The sequence below is a fragment of the Aethina tumida genome, chromosome 1, assembly GCF_024364675.1.
Source record: "Aethina tumida isolate Nest 87 chromosome 1, icAetTumi1.1, whole genome shotgun sequence".
NCBI lineage: Eukaryota > Metazoa > Arthropoda > Insecta > Coleoptera > Nitidulidae > Aethina > Aethina tumida.
The window spans coordinates 59,757,347-59,776,051 of NC_065435.1; the positions used below are offsets into that span (position 1 = coordinate 59,757,347).

The 18,705-nt window shown below is 27.7% G+C and overlaps 2 protein-coding genes across 3 annotated transcripts; one reads left to right on the top strand and one right to left on the bottom strand.

The window, feature by feature from the left end:
* Window positions 1-7,534: 7,534 nt before the first annotated feature.
* On the bottom strand, window positions 7,535-10,305 carry LOC109608484 (uncharacterized). Its single transcript, XM_020024925.2, has 9 exons — window positions 10,189-10,305; window positions 9,291-9,444; window positions 9,021-9,147; window positions 8,849-8,967; window positions 8,608-8,795; window positions 8,414-8,557; window positions 8,186-8,357; window positions 8,034-8,126; window positions 7,535-7,980 (listed from the first exon to the last, which is right to left on the bottom strand). The coding sequence occupies exons 1-9, from the start codon at window positions 10,269-10,271 to the stop codon at window positions 7,825-7,827; spliced, it is 1,236 nt and encodes a 411-aa protein (XP_019880484.2). The 5' UTR covers window positions 10,272-10,305; the 3' UTR covers window positions 7,535-7,824.
* A 128-nt stretch (window positions 10,306-10,433) lies between these two features.
* On the top strand, window positions 10,434-14,928 carry LOC109608475 (peptide-N(4)-(N-acetyl-beta-glucosaminyl)asparagine amidase). Of its 2 annotated transcripts, XM_020024915.2 has the most exons (11): window positions 10,434-10,509; window positions 10,590-10,898; window positions 10,955-11,053; window positions 11,108-11,191; window positions 11,245-11,410; window positions 11,463-11,644; window positions 12,742-12,927; window positions 12,976-13,298; window positions 13,540-13,823; window positions 14,099-14,254; window positions 14,538-14,928. In XM_020024915.2, exons 2-11 carry the CDS (start codon window positions 10,665-10,667, stop codon window positions 14,708-14,710), a joined length of 1,887 nt encoding a protein of 628 aa, XP_019880474.1. In that variant the 5' UTR covers window positions 10,434-10,509; window positions 10,590-10,664; the 3' UTR covers window positions 14,711-14,928. The 2 variants fall into 2 exon arrangements, with proteins under 2 accessions (XP_019880474.1, XP_049817249.1); XM_049961292.1 differs by lacking the exon at window positions 10,434-10,509 and having other exon boundaries at window positions 10,550-10,898.
* The last annotated feature ends 3,777 nt before the right edge of the window (window positions 14,929-18,705 follow it).

Genomic DNA, 18,705 nt, shown 5'->3' on the forward strand with positions numbered 1-18,705 from the left:
TTTACTTCGTTACTTTTTCACTGCACTACTTTTAGAAAAAACAGTTTTTCTTGTCTAAGAATGTCGTTTATTGGGCAGCAATTGTTTTATAAAATCCATCAGTATTTAAACTTTCAAATTAATTTAAAAAATTTTGTATTAATTTAATTACAGAGGTGCAATGATTTTTTCAAAGGAGGTGGAGGTTAATAATTAAAATTAGGTGGAGGAGGAGGCTAATAAAACTTTTTCAATTTTATTTTTGGTTACCTCTATAATATTTTTAAGTAGTTGCTTTCATTAAACTTGTATCGAAGATAATTTTTTTTGTTTATATTGTATGGGTCACAATTTGATATTCATATGAAAGTTTTAAAAACCTTGAACAAAGTATAATTTTGTCTTATATACACGGTATAATACCATATACATTAAAGTATAAGGAGGAGGAGGATAAGGAAAGACAAATGTCGAGCTTTTGTGGAGGAGGAGGTCAATTAAACTTTTTTATAAAATTTTTGTTATCACTTTCTATTTTATCATTTTAATGTACAAGAGAAATATATTAATTACTTTTAAACAAATTAAAGAATTATATATTCAGTTTTCAACATATTATTACAAATTTGTAATAAATATCTTAAAAAAAACTAATGAGATGTTAAAAATTGCGCAAACATATGCATGTTTAATAACCAAATATTCATTTCATAAAAAAATAAGTAGTCAGATACAATCTTTGTGTACTGTTACTTTATAATAAAGTGGAGGAGGAGGGAAAATTGTGATAATACATGGAGGAGGAGGCCAATTAACAATTTTTATTAAAATTTTTGTTTTATAACGATGTATTAATTATTACTTTCATTTAATTCGTTAATTGAAATGAGTAAGTAAAAAGTAATTTCAAGTTATTTAAAAAATAACATATTTATATGTATACTTACAAATTGTTACTAGCAGATTTGTATATGTAAAGAAAATTATGTGTTTAAATCGATTGCTACGTATTGTTGTGTGACTGAATGAAAGTGGAGTGACCTATAGAATTCCATAATTCAGAATTTGTATACAAAAACCAAAATTTAGCATTATTGATGTGTAATAATATTGATGTTAATGACTAGGAGGAGGAGGGAAAATAACAGTGTTAAATGGAGGAGGAGGCCAATTATAAATTTTTATTAAAATTTTTGTTTTAATTACAGGTTATTAGTACCAATTCGCTAATTAAAATTAATAAAATAAAATTGCGTGTTATTAAAAAAATTATTAGTGTGTTTTTACTGACTGTAAGAAGTTGACATTTGAAGAAGTAAATAAAATTTTCAATAAAAAATGTGATTTCTGAACAAAGATGAACGTGTAAACTATGTGTTTAAATATGTTGATGTTTGGTGTTGCTCATAGTGTGTTTGGATAAGTGCAAATATGTATGTGCAAGTTGAGTGACTTGTAGAGTCCTAGAATTCGAAATTTGGATACAAAAGGAAACAAAATATAATTTAGCATTCTTCATGTGTAATATTGATGTTAAAACATGAAGTAAAACAGAAAAAAATATAATATTGTATGGAGTGAGTCAAAAAACTAGAAACTACTGTTTTTAATGAAAAATATGACAACAGAAATCAACAGTTACGTGTAAAAATTAAATGTTTAAATAAGTGGATGTTAGGTGTTGCTTATTATGTGTTTGAATATGTGCAAGATATTTTGAATTAAATCTTTTAATTATTAATTCGAATACTAAAAAATCAACTTGGCATTCTTAATGCGTAATATGTTCAAAATAAGGAGGAGGAGGGAAAACCATAAAATTATATGGAGGAGGAGGCCACCCAAAATTTTTTATATAATTTTTGTATTCATCATAATCAATCTACTGACGTTTTTTCCAATTCGCGAATAAAAATGAAGCAAAGAATATCAACGGAAAATATTGTAGCACATAGTTCTCACGATATTTTAAAAACCGCGTAATCTTTTATAACTTCATACGATAAATTTACAAAATAAATGAAAATGTACTTTAATCGTATCAGTAAAAAAATGGTTTAAACAAAATTTAAAGTTTTATAACTCCTTTTTCAGTTATTAAATTTATACTCTTCATGAATTAGTTTTTAGTGAAAAATATTGGTGAAATTATTTGTAGGAATAAACAGTTATGTGTCAAAATTAATGTGTGTAAATATGTTCATGTTAGTTGTTGCTTATTATGTGTTCGAATATGTGTAAATTGAAAAACAGTGACTTGAATTTTATGATTCGGAATTTGGGTACAAATGTAACTAAATTTACTTTAATATTGTTTGTGAGTAATGTTAATGTTCAATAAGGAGGTGGTGGCAGATATTCCCAGCTCGTGTGGAGGAGGAGGCCAACCAAAAATTTTTGTTTTATTTTACGTTTTTATCCATCCATGTTGTGAATAAAATCTATTTTTTTAAATACATCATAAATAAAATTGTTTTGTTCACATACTCTTTAGTGTATTAATTATTTTATTTTTAAGTATTACTAAGAATATGGAAATAATTTATAAATAAATCGTGACAAATTAGTTCTTTAGTGAAATTTGTGGGTGACTTTAATATGGGCGTAACGGGCGTGTGTAAAAATTAATGTGTTGTAAGTTATTTGTTATATATTTGAAGAGTGTATCTATAATTTAAAATGAAGAACGACAGTGAAATAATAAGTTTAATGATTCGGAATTTGTGTAAAAAAGTGTCGATTGTTACGAAATTAAAAATTACGTTTTGTTAATAACTATTTTCAAGTGCATATAGTGAAAGGTTCTTATGTTATATTATGTCATAATACAATTGTTCAAATATACAATGTTAATAAAAAATACGGACAGAAATTACGTAGTTTATTGCAAAGTATGTGAAAATGCCATAATTTCATTAAAATACAATATTTGTTGAAAATATCAATTTTAATATTATGTATATTATTACTATAAAGACAAATTAATAGATCATTAAATATAAACTTTTTTATACTATTACTGGATAAGTATAAAAATATATAAAATTTAAAATATATAAACTAAACCTTCTGTGGTGTATACTATTTTAAAAAACAATTATGCGTATTAGTTTAAAATCGATAGATCGATCGATTCATTTCTTTTTGCTAAATTGAATATGTTTGATTTCTAATATTAATTTCCAATTTAAAGTAGTGTAATGATTAAATTGGTATAAGAAGTTTGAAATGAACAGGAATGTTTTCTGGAACCAATGAAGTGTGAATAATGTATGTGTGTTATACTTATCATTGCTTACACATTAATGTTGAATGTGCTGTATGTTTTAATAGGAATAAGCTTTTGTGTCAAGTTCAACATACGACACATTGTGTGTTTGTCTATAAAATTTAAAATCGATTTATTGATGCAAATGATCTTAGGCATGGCAAAATTATGAGAGATATTGTGATCGTGTTAATTTAAAAGTAAACAACAACGCAAATCTGATATTTTTTATATTATAATACACGACAGGAAATTTATAAAATAACATAATAAATTAAAATTTTCATGTTCAGATCAGAAGAAAACGAACGATCTTCGGATCTAATTAATTAAATGTATTATTTTGTTTTAAAATAATTGCAAATAAAAATGTAATAATAATGTATATGGAATCAATAAATAACTTTGTTCTACATAAAGTAAACTGACAAAACACGAAACAATAAGTAATAATAACTACAAATATATATAGGCATGTAAATGACATTGTCATTTTGTAAAAATACTAAGCATACTTACAATCACCAACTCTGATTTAATAGTAAATTATTTAAATAAGACAATATTAAATAAATAAATATTTAAAATAAAAATGGAGGAGGAGGACAATTCCAAAATAATAAAAACTTAAAATATAATATATTAAAAACAAATGAAATGAATGAATGTTTTTAATTATATAAATAAGGAGGAGGAGGCCAATTACCAAATAAAATATCTTGTTTGTTAGTAATGTTGAATAATTTATTTGTTTATAAAACTTATATCTTTCTATAATATTAATTTTATTATATTATTAAAGATAAGATTACAGGAGGGGGAGGAGGCAAATACAAAAAAATATGTATACAGGAGGAGGAGGCCAAACAATATCAAATATTTTTTGTTTTCATTTTAAATCTAAAAAAAATATTGCTACCAAAGTCGAATTTTTATTTTTATTAAAAGAATGTTTCTTATAGAAATGTGCAGGAGAGATTACATAAAAAATATATATGTCAAAATTATTGGTTTACTGTATAAAATGATTCAATATAAAATTACTTTAATAATAATTTAAAAATGTTTTGTTATTATTTTATATTAATAAATATATTTAAATATATTTACTTGTTTTAATTTCGCATAAAATTCTTCCTTTCCTTTTAATTTACTTGATATTAAGATGATAACGGTAAGTATGTACATTTATTATTTGATTCCTTAGAAAGTATTATCAAACAATTCCATAAAAAAGAAATTTTGATTTTAAAGAGTTACGTTGCATTAAAGGAAGTTTGAAAGTAAAGTTTATGTTCACATTTGTAATAATTAAGTATCCCGGTGAAGTTTCCATTATTTTCATTCAATATTTTTTTGCCAAATTTAGAAAGTTTAGTTGATTTTTCACAAATTATTTAATATGCTAAGCAATAAGGTACAACTTATCAGAGAAAAATAATTTAGATAAAATTGTATGGATAATTAACACACTATAGGCGGGTAGCAAAATGATCCAAACTAAGTTGTTGAATTATAACAAAAAATAAGAGATAATTCTTTCAGTTTCGTATGTAAACCAATAGAGTAAAATTATCTCACCCCGCTTTTAAAGTAAGTACATTCAAAAATGTAAAAATTACCGACCAGCTAACAATCAACAGTTCTCGAGACGGGTATTTTTACCCGACCCGCTTATAGTGTGTTAATTAATGAATTAAAAGGATTGAATTATAAACGATACAAAAAATATATAGTGGTCATTATTATAGCAACTTTTTGTTATTAAATATTTTTGCCAAAACTCATGCATTTTTATATGATGTTGTATGATATTTTTGTTACAATTTTGGCCCATCTCCGTGGCATAGACTTCACCAATTTTCGAATATACGATAAATCTATATTTTAACTTTCTTGAATTGATGTGAAAAGTTCATTTCAATTTTAATATTTTATATCGAATTTCATTATAAATATGATTCCCCCTGTTTTCCATAAGATCGTGTTTGAAGGTTGGGACTGACAAAACAAAATATTGATTCTTTGATCTTTTAATCGATCGGTTACAATTTTGGATATGTGTTTGGGATAGTTTTCATGTTGAAATTGACATTTATTAAATGCATAATTTCTTAAATATTGTTATTCAATATATCCCTGTACATAAATCAGTCTAAGAGGGAATTGAAGTATCCCAATAGCATAATTGAACTGCTACTATATTTCACAGTAGATATAACTTTTTGTGTAGTTTTGTCGCCGTAGGATGTATAGCATAAGCAGAACCATCATTTTTTTTTATAAATTAAATTTAGACTAAAAACTACTTATCCCTAAAGTTCTGTGGTCCAGGGAATGTGATCCTAAGCAAGTCAAAATTGGATATTCACATTTTTATTAAAAATCAGGATTTTTCTTGTATGTCTGAGGTCAAACAACCCCCATCCACTAATGATCTCATAATCTTTGAAATAATTTCCACCAGGCGGGCTTTAATTTCAGCTAAGGATAAGATTACATTGTTTTTCGACATTAAAGTTATCCAGTTATCGATTTTCGAACTTATTAATTAATTTTTAATATATACAGTATTGGCCAAAATATTTTGAATTTTTGACTTTTTCTTTTAAATGTACCTATCTGTTTAATATTGAAATTGTTACACACTATAGGCGGGCAGCAAAATAGTCCAAACTAAGTTGTTGAATAATAACAAAAAATAAGAGATAATTCTTTCAGTTCCGTATGTAAACCAATAGAGTAAAATTATCTCACCCCACTTTTGAAGAAAGTACATTCAAAAAGGTGAAAATTACCGACCAGCTAACAATCAACAGTTTTCGAGACGGGTATTTTTACCCGACCCGCTTATAGTGTGTTAATATATTGTGTGCTTTTATAACTGCTTCACATTTCTTGGTCCAGGATGGGTTCAATCAATTGATCAATTTGCGTATGTTCTATTGAATACCAACACAATTTTTCAAATAAATATGCCGTGTTAAAGTCGGGACTTCATTACTTCTACCTTTTCCGTTAAAAATCAATCCACCAATTTTGAGGTGTGTTTTGGATAGTTATTGTGTTGATAGATATGTCTTATAGGCAATTTTTCAAACAAATACTGCTCTAAAACATAACTCACCGATGTCTCTATGAACGAACCGATCCATTATGCGCTCTATATGGATATTTGGACCAACGCAATAAGAAGAATAACATCCCCATACAGTCATAGATACTTCTGTCTATTAGTTGGTTTTATGTAATTTTTATTCAATCTTTCACTTTCCAACAATTCTTTTTGTAGAAGTGGTTTCTTTTCTGGCCTACAACTTTTTAAGCCAGAGTCCAAAAGTCTTCGACGTTTTTTTTGAATTGTTTGTCAAATAGTGTTGGGCCTTAACTCTAAACGTTTTGAAATTTGCATGCTTGCTTAACCCCTATTTTTATTGACACATTCAGACGTACAAATAAAATTTTAAAATACTTTGACCCAAATGCTAGCTTTTTTTAAAAAATTTAAATTTCCTACAATTCTTAGTTATACAGAGGGGATAAAATACCTAATCATTAAAGTATACAATATCTTTATTATATTTTAGAACATTAATAATATTGATATTACCATACAAATTTTCAAAATATAAAAAATTAAGAAATTCCAGGTATTACGGCTAACACTGTGTCACATGGTCAATTTTATAATTTTTTTAATAATATGAAAAACAATTGATTTATTTAGTCTTAAACTCTTAACCATTTCTTCATATTTTTCTGTGTCTTGGTAACGCCGAATTATATTTTTTTTACAATTTCATACTTTTAATGTATGTTAAGTCCCTAGAAATTTGGCCACTATATTGTTTATAAAAAACGCAAAGTTCTTACACAAATTTAATTAAATCAACAGGTACACGATAATAAGCAATTAAACAATCCAGAGTCGCATAAAACGCGCTGATTCCGACGGTAATGCTAAGTCAAGCTAAGTTAAGAGCTTAACTGTCCACCCTCGCTCGTCTCCACCACTGTCACCGTGGATTCGAGTATCATCCCTGCTTAGCACTAATTTCACACCAGTACTATATATATATGCAACCAAAGTACTACTTTTTTAGGTTATAGTTATTCCGTACTATCTAGCTATATCTAATGTTTTGTTATTATTTTACATTAATAAATATATTTAAATACATGACCTTGTTTTAATATTGGATTCAAATTTTCCTTTCCTTTTCCTCTCCGGTGTATTAATATGTGTACATAAACATTTTCTTTAAAAAGAATCTCAAAACAATTCCACAAAAAAGAAATTTTTATTTTAGAAAAGCTTACAAACATACTATTAAAGAGTTAGTTTACATTTTTAATAGGATAATTGAAGGCACTTGTGGCAAAAAAGCATTTAATTATAAAGCATGAATGAAATGTAAAACATTTGTAGCAAATATTTAAGAGCGGCATTTTTAAAAAAAAGGAATGACACTTTCGACCAGAAAAGGATGCAAAACAAAACATAGCCCTTAATGTGCTGCCGCCTCAAAATTATATAAACATTCAAATCTAAAATGTTCGTTTGCAATACAACAATCTTATGCCGCTCTTACGAAACCAATCATACGCTCCTTTAAGTCGTAAATACTATAATATTTCTTCAGAAAAGCGCCGCCAAAAATCCACATATCTTTTAAAGTTTCTTCTGAAGGTTGGAAAGCTGACATGCAAAAAGTTGTTGGTCCTACAGTCAGCTATAAAAGAAAAACAATAAATCAAGAATATAGACAAAATTCAAAATACAAACCTTAGTGACATAATCCGAGCCTTTTAATGTGAAGTTTTGTCCGCCTAACAAAAAGTTAACTTCTGGAAGATTTTTTATAGAACTACAGTCAACCTAAAAACAATTTAAATAATAAAATGTTTGTATTTCCATTCATGATATTTAAAACTTACTGAATACCTATTCATAACAAAAGATTTAGCCTTGATAACGTTATTAAGAGCATAAATGTCATTTGCAGGGCCAATTATAGCATTTGAACTGGTGTCAACTATTGCCTTACAACCATTATCACAATATACTATTTTATCTTTATTGTTAGGAGGAAGAGCGGATAGCATGATTCTTAAAAATAAATAAATAAATAAATATATATATAAAACTTCAAAAAAATCGCTTACTTATCAACTGAAAACTGCCAATAAGCACTTACATCTAAAGGCAAGTACTTAATGGTATCTTCTTTTTTTTGCGGATTCTTATGAATATGTCTATGTTCGATGTACCCTAACATAATATTGCCACCATGCAACGATTTTGTATCTCTGTAAAAATAAATTAAGTAAAGCTGCCTAAAATTTATATAAATCAATACCCATTAAGATAAATGGAGAACAATGGTTTCTTAATTTTATTTTGAGCCAATAGAGTGTAGAAAAATGGTGTGTAAGAGTCGGTTTTAGGACCTAAACCTAAAATTCCTTCAGCTTTGTTTAGGAGGAATGTCCAGGGAACTGATACCATCTCCACAAAAGACTGGTTTGTCACATTGCTATGGGCGAACTAAAAGGGAGATGGGTAAGATGTGAAATGCAATTTTTTGAAAATTCATTTACCGAGATGTTGTCGTACGAATAAAAACCTTTGAGAGTATATGAGTCTTCAATACCTTTATATGGTCTTCCATCAGGTTTATATTCAGATGATTTTTGATGATCATATTTATTATGAAACCCTAAAAAAATGTGTGATTATTTGTTTATATTTTTATTTTAATCTTGGTCTTACAACAACCAGGTGTTTTCCAAAAATTGCATTGTGATGACAGAACCCAAGACAACGACCAGGCTGTATCAAAAGCTACTTTCAATTTTTGCCCTGGATGGCCAATAACTATTTCCCCATAAAATTCATTCTGTAATATAAAAATTGCTCTCGAAAATGTGTATATGAGACAACTATTTGATATCTTATCATGGTGAACCACATGTTAAATATAACTCAACATGAGCAATGGAAATCATTAAATTATAAATATGTGTAATTGGTCATACTTACATCCAGATAACGATATAAGGCAATTGAATCATTGGTGCGGTTGTTATTATGGTGCTTTTTATGTAAAACATCAAAGGATATACCGTATTTCTCAAAAATATTAGGTGCATTCATATATTCCTCTCTAGGTGTTTTATGACGTTTGAGAGGAATGCTGAAAATGTAATGTATTATGTAATAATTATATCATAATTCCAAAATTCTTATATTCATAATGAAAAATGATTAATATTGTAAATTGTACAACAAAATTAAAATCAAAATTAATAAAGGCCTGAAAGAAACAACATCTAACATTACTATTTAAGATTAAAGATTAAGAAATGTTTAAAAAATGCTAAATCCTATAACAAAAGGATCAATAATAGAAAATTAAAAATTCTCAAAGAAAAAAAAACTTTATTTTTCAGTAAACTTCCAAGTAAAAACTGACATGGAAATTTTAGAGCTTCTGGTTTGATTTATTTTAATTTAATCATTATATAAAATATTCAAACACGAGATTAATTAACAATACTAAATCCTATGTTTTATTGATTCAAATCATATCCTAAACATGAACCACATAAATTTCCTGTTTGAACATGACTCAAGTACATTAAATTTAATTAAAAACTTGTGTGAGTATTTAATATTGTCAATATTATGGACGTAATAACATAAACACTGTAATAAAAATATATCTATTAAAAATTGCATAATCAATTATCTATAGTAGAATGTACAGTTACTGACTTTTACATTTTATGTATGGTAATTTCATAAAAATATATACAATAAACCCAGTAAATTAAATTATTAAAAGGAAAATATAATTAATGAAGGTTTTATGTGCGATTGAATATTTGGCACATGCAATCTATAAAATATTAAATATTTAACTCTAACAATAACTTACTTAATGCCCTCACTATTTGGTATAAGCAAATAGACAGCTGGACAAATTGCGAATAATATTGTAAATAACAACTGATACCGCATTTTTAAACGTCTGCAGTCGACAACGCAAATCTCACAAATAACAGCCGTTCTTTTTAGTCATATTTATTTAAGTGCGGGAATCCCTCAAAGAAGATAAAATATTTTACACAGAGGTGGCTCACTCTATCCACAAATTTGACAGTGTTATACTCCTTGTTACGTGCAGCGTCATCTTTCCATAGCAACTTTCACTATTTATTTAAATTGTTTTCATTTTTTATTAGCAACAATTATTAAGGTATAGCATTCGTGTTTAATGGGCACACAAAATTAATACCTTAATGACAATATTGTAAAATTTTTAAATGGTTATTCTAGAAAACTGTCAACATATTCATATCTGACAGATAAACAATGTTAGACGAATGGCTAACCTTAATGTGAGGTTTTTACATGATTAAGCACAATACAATGTCTTGGGACACGGTAAAACAAAGTATCACTTCCAACAAAAAGGAGGAGGTGAACGAGTCTATCAGGCTTTTGATAAAAATCAGTGAGAACATAATCAACAACCCCGAAAAGCCGGACATTAGGACATTGAGAAAATCTAACAAAACTATTTCCTCCAAGGTATTGGCCATAAATGGTGGCCTAGACTGTCTACAGTTGATGGGATTCAAAGATGTAAACACACATTTACACATTTTCATTCTTTGTTTTACTTATAAACGTTATTTCAGGAAGGTGACAGCTTGACGATGCCTTTCAATAGCTCCCTGACACATCTCAGGATAGTTAAAAATGATCTACAGCTTCTGCAGCAGGATATCATCAATGGGGTAAATTTCTAGTAGTATGTATTGAGAGAAGGATTCATAAGACATAATTTACAGGTTATAGAGGTTGGAGAAAAAGTCATTGTTACAGCTACCCAAGAGGAAATTATAAGACAGGTTGAATTGCCTCCACTAGTTCATGTATGCCATGTATATATAGATTTATTATAGATATTTTTTAATATGTTTTGTAGATTTTCACCAATCCATTTTTAAAGCACATTGAAACACAGCATCACCTAGCTTTAGTTTATGAAGATGAGACTTTACAGGAACGAGCTAGGAAACTGATGCCAATAGTAAGACTTGAAGATAAAGCTGTTGAACATTTACGAAATATTCAAAAGGAAATCAAAAAAAGTAATCAGGTTCAAATTAAGTTAGCAAAATTTTATCTTTTTTTAACTTTCAGAAAACATAAATGATTTAAATGTATCTCTGCAAGATATATTGATATTGGAACTTTTGGCCTGGTTTAAAAATACTTTTTTCACTTGGGTTGATACTTTGGACTGTTCTTCTTGTGGAGGAAAAACTAAAGTGTCACACACAAGCAAGGATGAGAAGCTATTGGTGTACACCCAAAGAGTTGAGGTAAATAGTTTAATTCTATTTGTTTTAAATCTTTACCATTAATTCAATTTGATACATCTACAACACATCTTATTAAGTGGATAAGTTGAATTATTTCAATAATCAAAATACGAATATTGCAACAAATAATAATAAAGTTTTAATATACAATGTAACTTCTAAATAAATTTTTATAAAATTGCATCAACAATAACACTTTTAAACCAGTAATGAATCTAAGATCAAGTGCCTTGGAAAAATGATTAAATGAAAAAGAAAATATATTAACTACTATATTTCCATAGCTACCCATTTTTCTCTAAGAATATTAGCAAGCTGTTTCAAATTTTGATACCAAAATATTTGTTTTGATCTAGATTAAAACTGATACTGTCAACTACAGAAACGAAATTTGTTCAAAATTATTGAGGAAATGGACCAATAACTAGTTCCATAACAAAGTCATATCTCTAAAGATATTCCACTCCACACTGTTACACAACTACCTCAAAAAGCAATATTTAGAACCATGTGTTGCTTTTGCTCATGATATCTCTCATCAAGTTCTAACCATGTCAAAATACGACTATGCGAAACATGTAACATACACTTAGGCTCACATGGGAATAAATAATTTACGCTATTCGCCTGCAGTCTATGCTCTGCGATTATCCTAATTCTTCTTATTTAACAGAGGTCGAAAATGTCTTCTGGGTGATTTCTTCTAGCAAAATTAAGAATGGTCCTATCTTCTAGTCTTAACTCGTTGTTGGTTACGATGTATACATATACATATGCATATTCCAAAATTGCAATTATAGCGTCAAAATTTTCGGGAGAATGAAATGAAATGTTATTTTTATGTTTATTAAATATATAAGAAATAAAATAATTTTAAAATACTGAGCATCTATAGCTGCAAATATTCAAATAATACTGTCAAATTGAAACATTGAAAATATTTTTAATTCTGTTTAATCTATAGTATAAAAAAATTAACATCTCTTAACAGTGAAACTTTCAACCCTATTTACAGTTATTAGATGTAGTTTATTTATTTAAAATGTTCTTCATAAAATCAACTTGATTTATAATATTAATATTAAAACTTTTTATAGATGCACCAGTGCACAATATGCAAGCAGTTCACACCGTTTCCACGGTACAATGATTTGAATATTTTGTTGGAAACCAGAAAAGGGAGATGCGGAGAATGGGCGAATACCTTCACATTGTTCAGCAGAGCAATGGGTTGGGATGCCCGTTTGGTGGAGGCCATAGACGAGGATCACGTTTGGACCGAGGTAAAAATATTCAAATACAGCACATTGACCTCATTACTTACATTTTAGGTGTATTCATTTTCCCAAAAACGTTGGTTGCACTGCGACCCATGCGAGAACGTTTGTGACAGACCCCTCATGTACGAATGCGGTTGGGGCAAAAAGCTAAGTTATGTGATGGCGTATTCTGGGGAAGAAGTCCAGGATGTTACTTGGCGCTATTCGGCACAACATAAGCAGGTGTTGCAAAGGAGGAGAAAATGTCACGAAAACGAGCTGGTGGACGCTTTAATTCAACTCAGGACTAAGAGACAGGCCAATTTGACAGAACCGAGAAGACAATACCTGATAAAGAGACTATTGTTTGAGTTATTGGAGTTTTTAATTGAACAGTAAGATCAGAAATTATGTTTTGGACATATTTTTTAATCTAGTTTACAATTTTAATTTAAAACATCACAAACAAATCAATTAGATTATAGAGAGACACAAGATTTACTTGAATTAAACGTAACAGTTGTTGCTGTTGATGAGTGAAAGAACGTTTATGAAAGTTTAAAGTAAAAATATAAATATAATTTCTAAATTTATGTATGATATAGTTCACAGTACAATACAATTAAAATATTTTAGGAAGCCGAATAATGAGGATTCTCAAGGGAGAACCTCCGGAAATTTGGAATGGAGATTAGCGAGAAGTGAGATTCAGTCTTATGAGCCTTATACCTGGATTGTGGATCAAGTACCACAAAATTACGTAACAATTAAATATTCATCCTCTTTGGATGTCTATGAATTGTCATATGATGATGATGTTAAAGTTAGCCTTAAAGGATGGAGTGCTGGTGCATATTATATTGAAAATGTGTTTAGAAAAGAGGAGACAGACTGGAAAATGGTTTATTTATGTAGAACAGGTAAACATTGTAATTTGGTTAATAAGTATATTGTAAAACATTTTTAATTCTATTTTATTCACAATTTAATATATTTTCTCTTTCACTAATTTTGGTTAAATTTAGGAAGCAGAAATGTGTAACCATTATGTACCATATGATGTGAGTGCCACATAGAGTGATTAGAGCTAAATAATTCTTCTAAGCTTATCGAATTCTTCCCCATAGAACTACACATTCACTGATATAACTAATATATTTTAATATATTTCTAATAATTCTTATTATTCTTACAGAAGGCAGTGATAAAGCCACTATATCCTGGAAATTCAATGTCACTAGTGGCATGGTTATTGATACAATAGATTTAACCTTTGACTGGACAGTTTTTGAAACAGGCATCGTTGAAACCGTGATTTCTGCTGAGAACCTAATAATACAGATTTCCAAAGGTACGATATAATTGAATTTTCATAAATGATTTGCTAAAAACTATGTATAATCAATTTATGAACCAATTGGTTTATATTTAAACAACACATATTTTTATATTGATTTTTTCTTTATGATTTCACCTCCATTTCTAGTTTTACCCTTCATAAATAAAATATATAAAATAAAGATCATATCTGGGAGAAACTTAATATACAAATTGTTTTAGTGAATTTTGACTTGAATCTTCATCCAATTTTTCAATCTCCACTATGTATAGTCATTTATACCATTTTTTTTTAGATGTAAAAGCCATATCACATAAAATGTTGAGTGGGAAGACTGAGTTTATCATAAGTGCCATTTTGAAAAATGGAAATGGTGATATGGCGTGGCAACATACCCAACTCTTCCGACAAGCAAGCGACTGTGACAAATTTCCCTTTATTGTTAAATTAACTTTCAGAGGTGCTTAGAAGATTTTTATGAGTTCAAAATATATTCTTATATACGTTGATTATTTTTATGTTTTTTTTTATCGTCTTTATATTAGTGAGTTGAGTGAAGTGATTTTATTACAGTTTGTATTCCGTCTTATTTTATGTGATAATGTAAATGAAGCAAAAGTTCATTATTTTATTTAAACTGTTTTATATTACGTTGTAAGTTTGCAATAAAATTTTAATTTTTAAAATATGTTTTATTCTTATTATATCTAAAGGACGAAATAAATGTAATCTTCACAAAAGCATAATAATAAGTACATATGAATTGTATGTATTAATTGAATTTCTTCTATTTATTCTTTAGTTGCAATGGAAAATAGTATCGATCATTTTAAATTATATATATATACATTTATTAAATCTTGAAAAAGGTGTCCAATGGTAATACTGGCCAATATATATTTCAATGATTTATTAATACCAGATATTAAGGACTGAAAATATCAATTTAAAATGTGAAATAGGAAAAACGGCCTGGATAATGAACTAAGTCAAATATTCATGGATGATGAAAGTATTCGTAATGTTGTACTTATTCGGAGTGAAGCCTACTTGTTTGAATTTTTATTGACCTGTTTATTTATCTGTTACAACTAATGTGCAAATTTGACTAATTCATAAACTACATAATTAAAATGTTTGTTATTTTGAAAGAAAATGCAATATATTTAGATAAAATTGCGAAATTTTTTGCTAGTTTATAAACTAATTTAGATGTATTACTTTTTAAATCAAATTGGTTAACATTTTAGTTGCTTCGTAATTAATTACAATTTGGTTTAAAGTTAATATTTCTTTATTTTTAAATGAGGTAATAGTAAAACTTATAATGTCGTTAATATTTTATATATTATTGTCACCTAATAAAACAATAAGTTTTGTTGTAGTAAACACTATTCATTCTGTTAAAAGACATTTCCGTTGTTGAATTTGTGTTTCATGCTTTGGTATACAATTCACTGAAGCAATTAAATGTGATACAAATTAAAAAATGTTATATTATAGTTTCATATATTTTACATTCAATGAGATAATTATGAGATATTAAAACCTGAAGTGTTTTCAAGTGATTCATCTTGTGTTTTAATTTTTTATTTAATCTAGGAAATTTAAATTGTTCACTTCAAAAGATGCCCGTATACCATATATGATAAGCAATTCCTGGGGACTTATGTGTAAAGATTATTTATATCTAAAAATAATCTTATAAATTCTTCGATTTAATATCGAATATAAGTTTCATTTACAAAAATTACAAATAAGTGTAGTTAAACTTGTTATATATATCATCAAGTGTAATCAAAAAAAGCTTAGGCTGCTGCCAAGGCTATAAAATATTCAAAATATTTTCGACCTATAAGAAATTATATAAATAGTGAAGTAGTACTATGATAGTACCAGAGCGATTGACTAAGTTTATTTAAAATTGTGAAGATGAAATCTAACTATAATTTCATTTGTAATAACATCTTGAATTAAAGTCGGCCGTCATTGCCTAAATGCATATACAAAATTTTTCAATTGACAAAAATATAGAAACTTTTTATTTTTAGTTTTTCATTGTTCTCTGCTAAATCGATTATGTACTAGCGGTATTTTGTTGATAGTAATTAATCAATCATTGGTCGAAATAAAACTGTAATAAAAATTATAATTCAGCATTACCAAGACCGAGAGAAACAGGAACAGATGACAAAGACTTTACGGCTAAATAAGCCAATCATTCCCCGTATTAATAAAAAAATTAGAGTAATTAGCCAAGTCTTAGCTAGGAAAAAACTTGAAAGAAAAGCGATAACTGGATTACTCGAATTGCTTCTATATATTAAAGAAATAATGCACTTAATAAACGCGTTTCAACATAAAAACGAATCAAAACGCAAATCGAAAATTTTGATGGACTGATGAATAGACTAAAGTATTGACGTTTTGTCTCTCCCGTTCCAATCTCCAGTAATCAATCCCATAGAAAACATGAGAGATCACATTTATAATCAAATTTTACAATTTTAAATAAACTCATCGCAGCAAGAAACTTGAAGAAATATAGACTCGTATATAAATGAAAATGGTCGGATTTATGCCAGTAAGATGGACCAAAATTATAAGACGAAAATTATATTATACAAAGTTAATTAATTAAATTATTTAATTATGTTAAATTAAACAACACGGATTTAATTATTAAATCATAATTAAAGTTGTTATATTTATGTCCTACTCAATTCAGAAAAATGTATGTAATATTTTATATAATAAGAATATATTTTTATAAGATTGTATAAAATAACAAATGTGGATAAATATTATTTTAACAGTTTAAAAGTTGCTATGTTAATGACCACTACTCTGTGTGTATTTAATGAAAAGTATTTAGCGTTGACGCCGTGATTATTAATGCTAGTAATATTAATTCAGTCAGATAAACTTCCTAGAGATGGAAACATAATCTTGAGACTTCGGAGCACAGGTGCATGTTCTTTGAATTAGACACCAAATTTGAAACAACTGTATCTGTCCAAACTAAGTATAATGAAATAATGTAACTGTGCATGTTTATGGTAACTATGTGTATAAAACGAATATTACCTCCATTACCACTAACAACAAAGTTGATTGCGTCTGCTCGCATTTGGTGTTCGACTATAATTTTGTTAATAGTTGAATTATTTTATATTTTTCAACGGGCCACAGTTGTATGTGCGGATGATTTCCGTGTTATTTATCTTGTCGTACATGTTTATTTTCCAAATTTTTTAACACAATAAGATGTTTGATATACAAAATGAAATATTTAGTCTGACTGTAGGTCATAACAGTGGAGGTTTAAATAAACTATAATGTTGGCCTGGTGCCAATTTGTCTGAAACAAATATTTTATGTATATTGAAAGGTTCCAGATAACTGATAAATTGAATCCACGTGTGCCAATTTAAATTTATTTCCATTTGCCTAATATCGTACTTTGCCAATTACATCCTAATTAGACTTGATAATGTCTGACATAATGCTGTCTACCGAAATGAATGTTAATTTTAGGTTAATACAATTCATAAATATTTTTTTTTTTTGTAATCTTAACTTAAATCACATTCTGCAATGATATTTATGATCCTCGTTAACCACTTGTTTAACTTCTAATTAAGGAAACTACACTCTTAAAACGAATTTATTACGCACCGTGAAATTTATTAATTCGATTTTAATATTACCTACATGTATTTACCTAGTTATTTTTCATATAACTGTTGTGAAGTTGTTGGATTTTCTGGCTTGGTACGTTTCGTAATTAACATATCCCAGCATAATTGCAAGAATACAATGGTGAAAAAACATAATTTAATAATTAAAAATAATTAAACATGTCTTGTTTATGCTGCTAAAATTACAACGAACCCATTAGTAAGTGCTGCATATTAAAAAGTAAACAGCTATTATATGTAAAAGGTTGCTCATAAGTCGTTATCGAGCATTTTTTACATAATAAAAATTTTTGTGTTTGTTAAAAAAGCCGACTACCCAATATAACGTAATGACTATAATTAGACATCTGTTTATAATAAGAATTTTTACAACTTCATTTAATGTAACATATTACGATTGACACCCGCGCATTTGGTATCATTTCCTCTATGAAAGGAATCGTAATTTATATTACATGGTTATTTTAAGTCCGATTTTCAGGATTATCAAGGATTAACAATGATAAAATGTTTCGAATAAATAACATGGAGATTTTGGAACAACTTACCAAGTAATTATGACTGATATTTTATGTACTTCAAACAATTATTACCCATGTTATTCCATATTGTATCGAATATAGCGTTCAATTTTTGTTTGCTTTTAATTCGTCAAATGTAAAACGGGTCGTGGGCCTCCACACTTTTAATTTAAACCGAAAAGTTCAAAGTATCTGATACGCACTGATCACGAAAACTTTTTTTTGTGTGTTTTTACGAAAC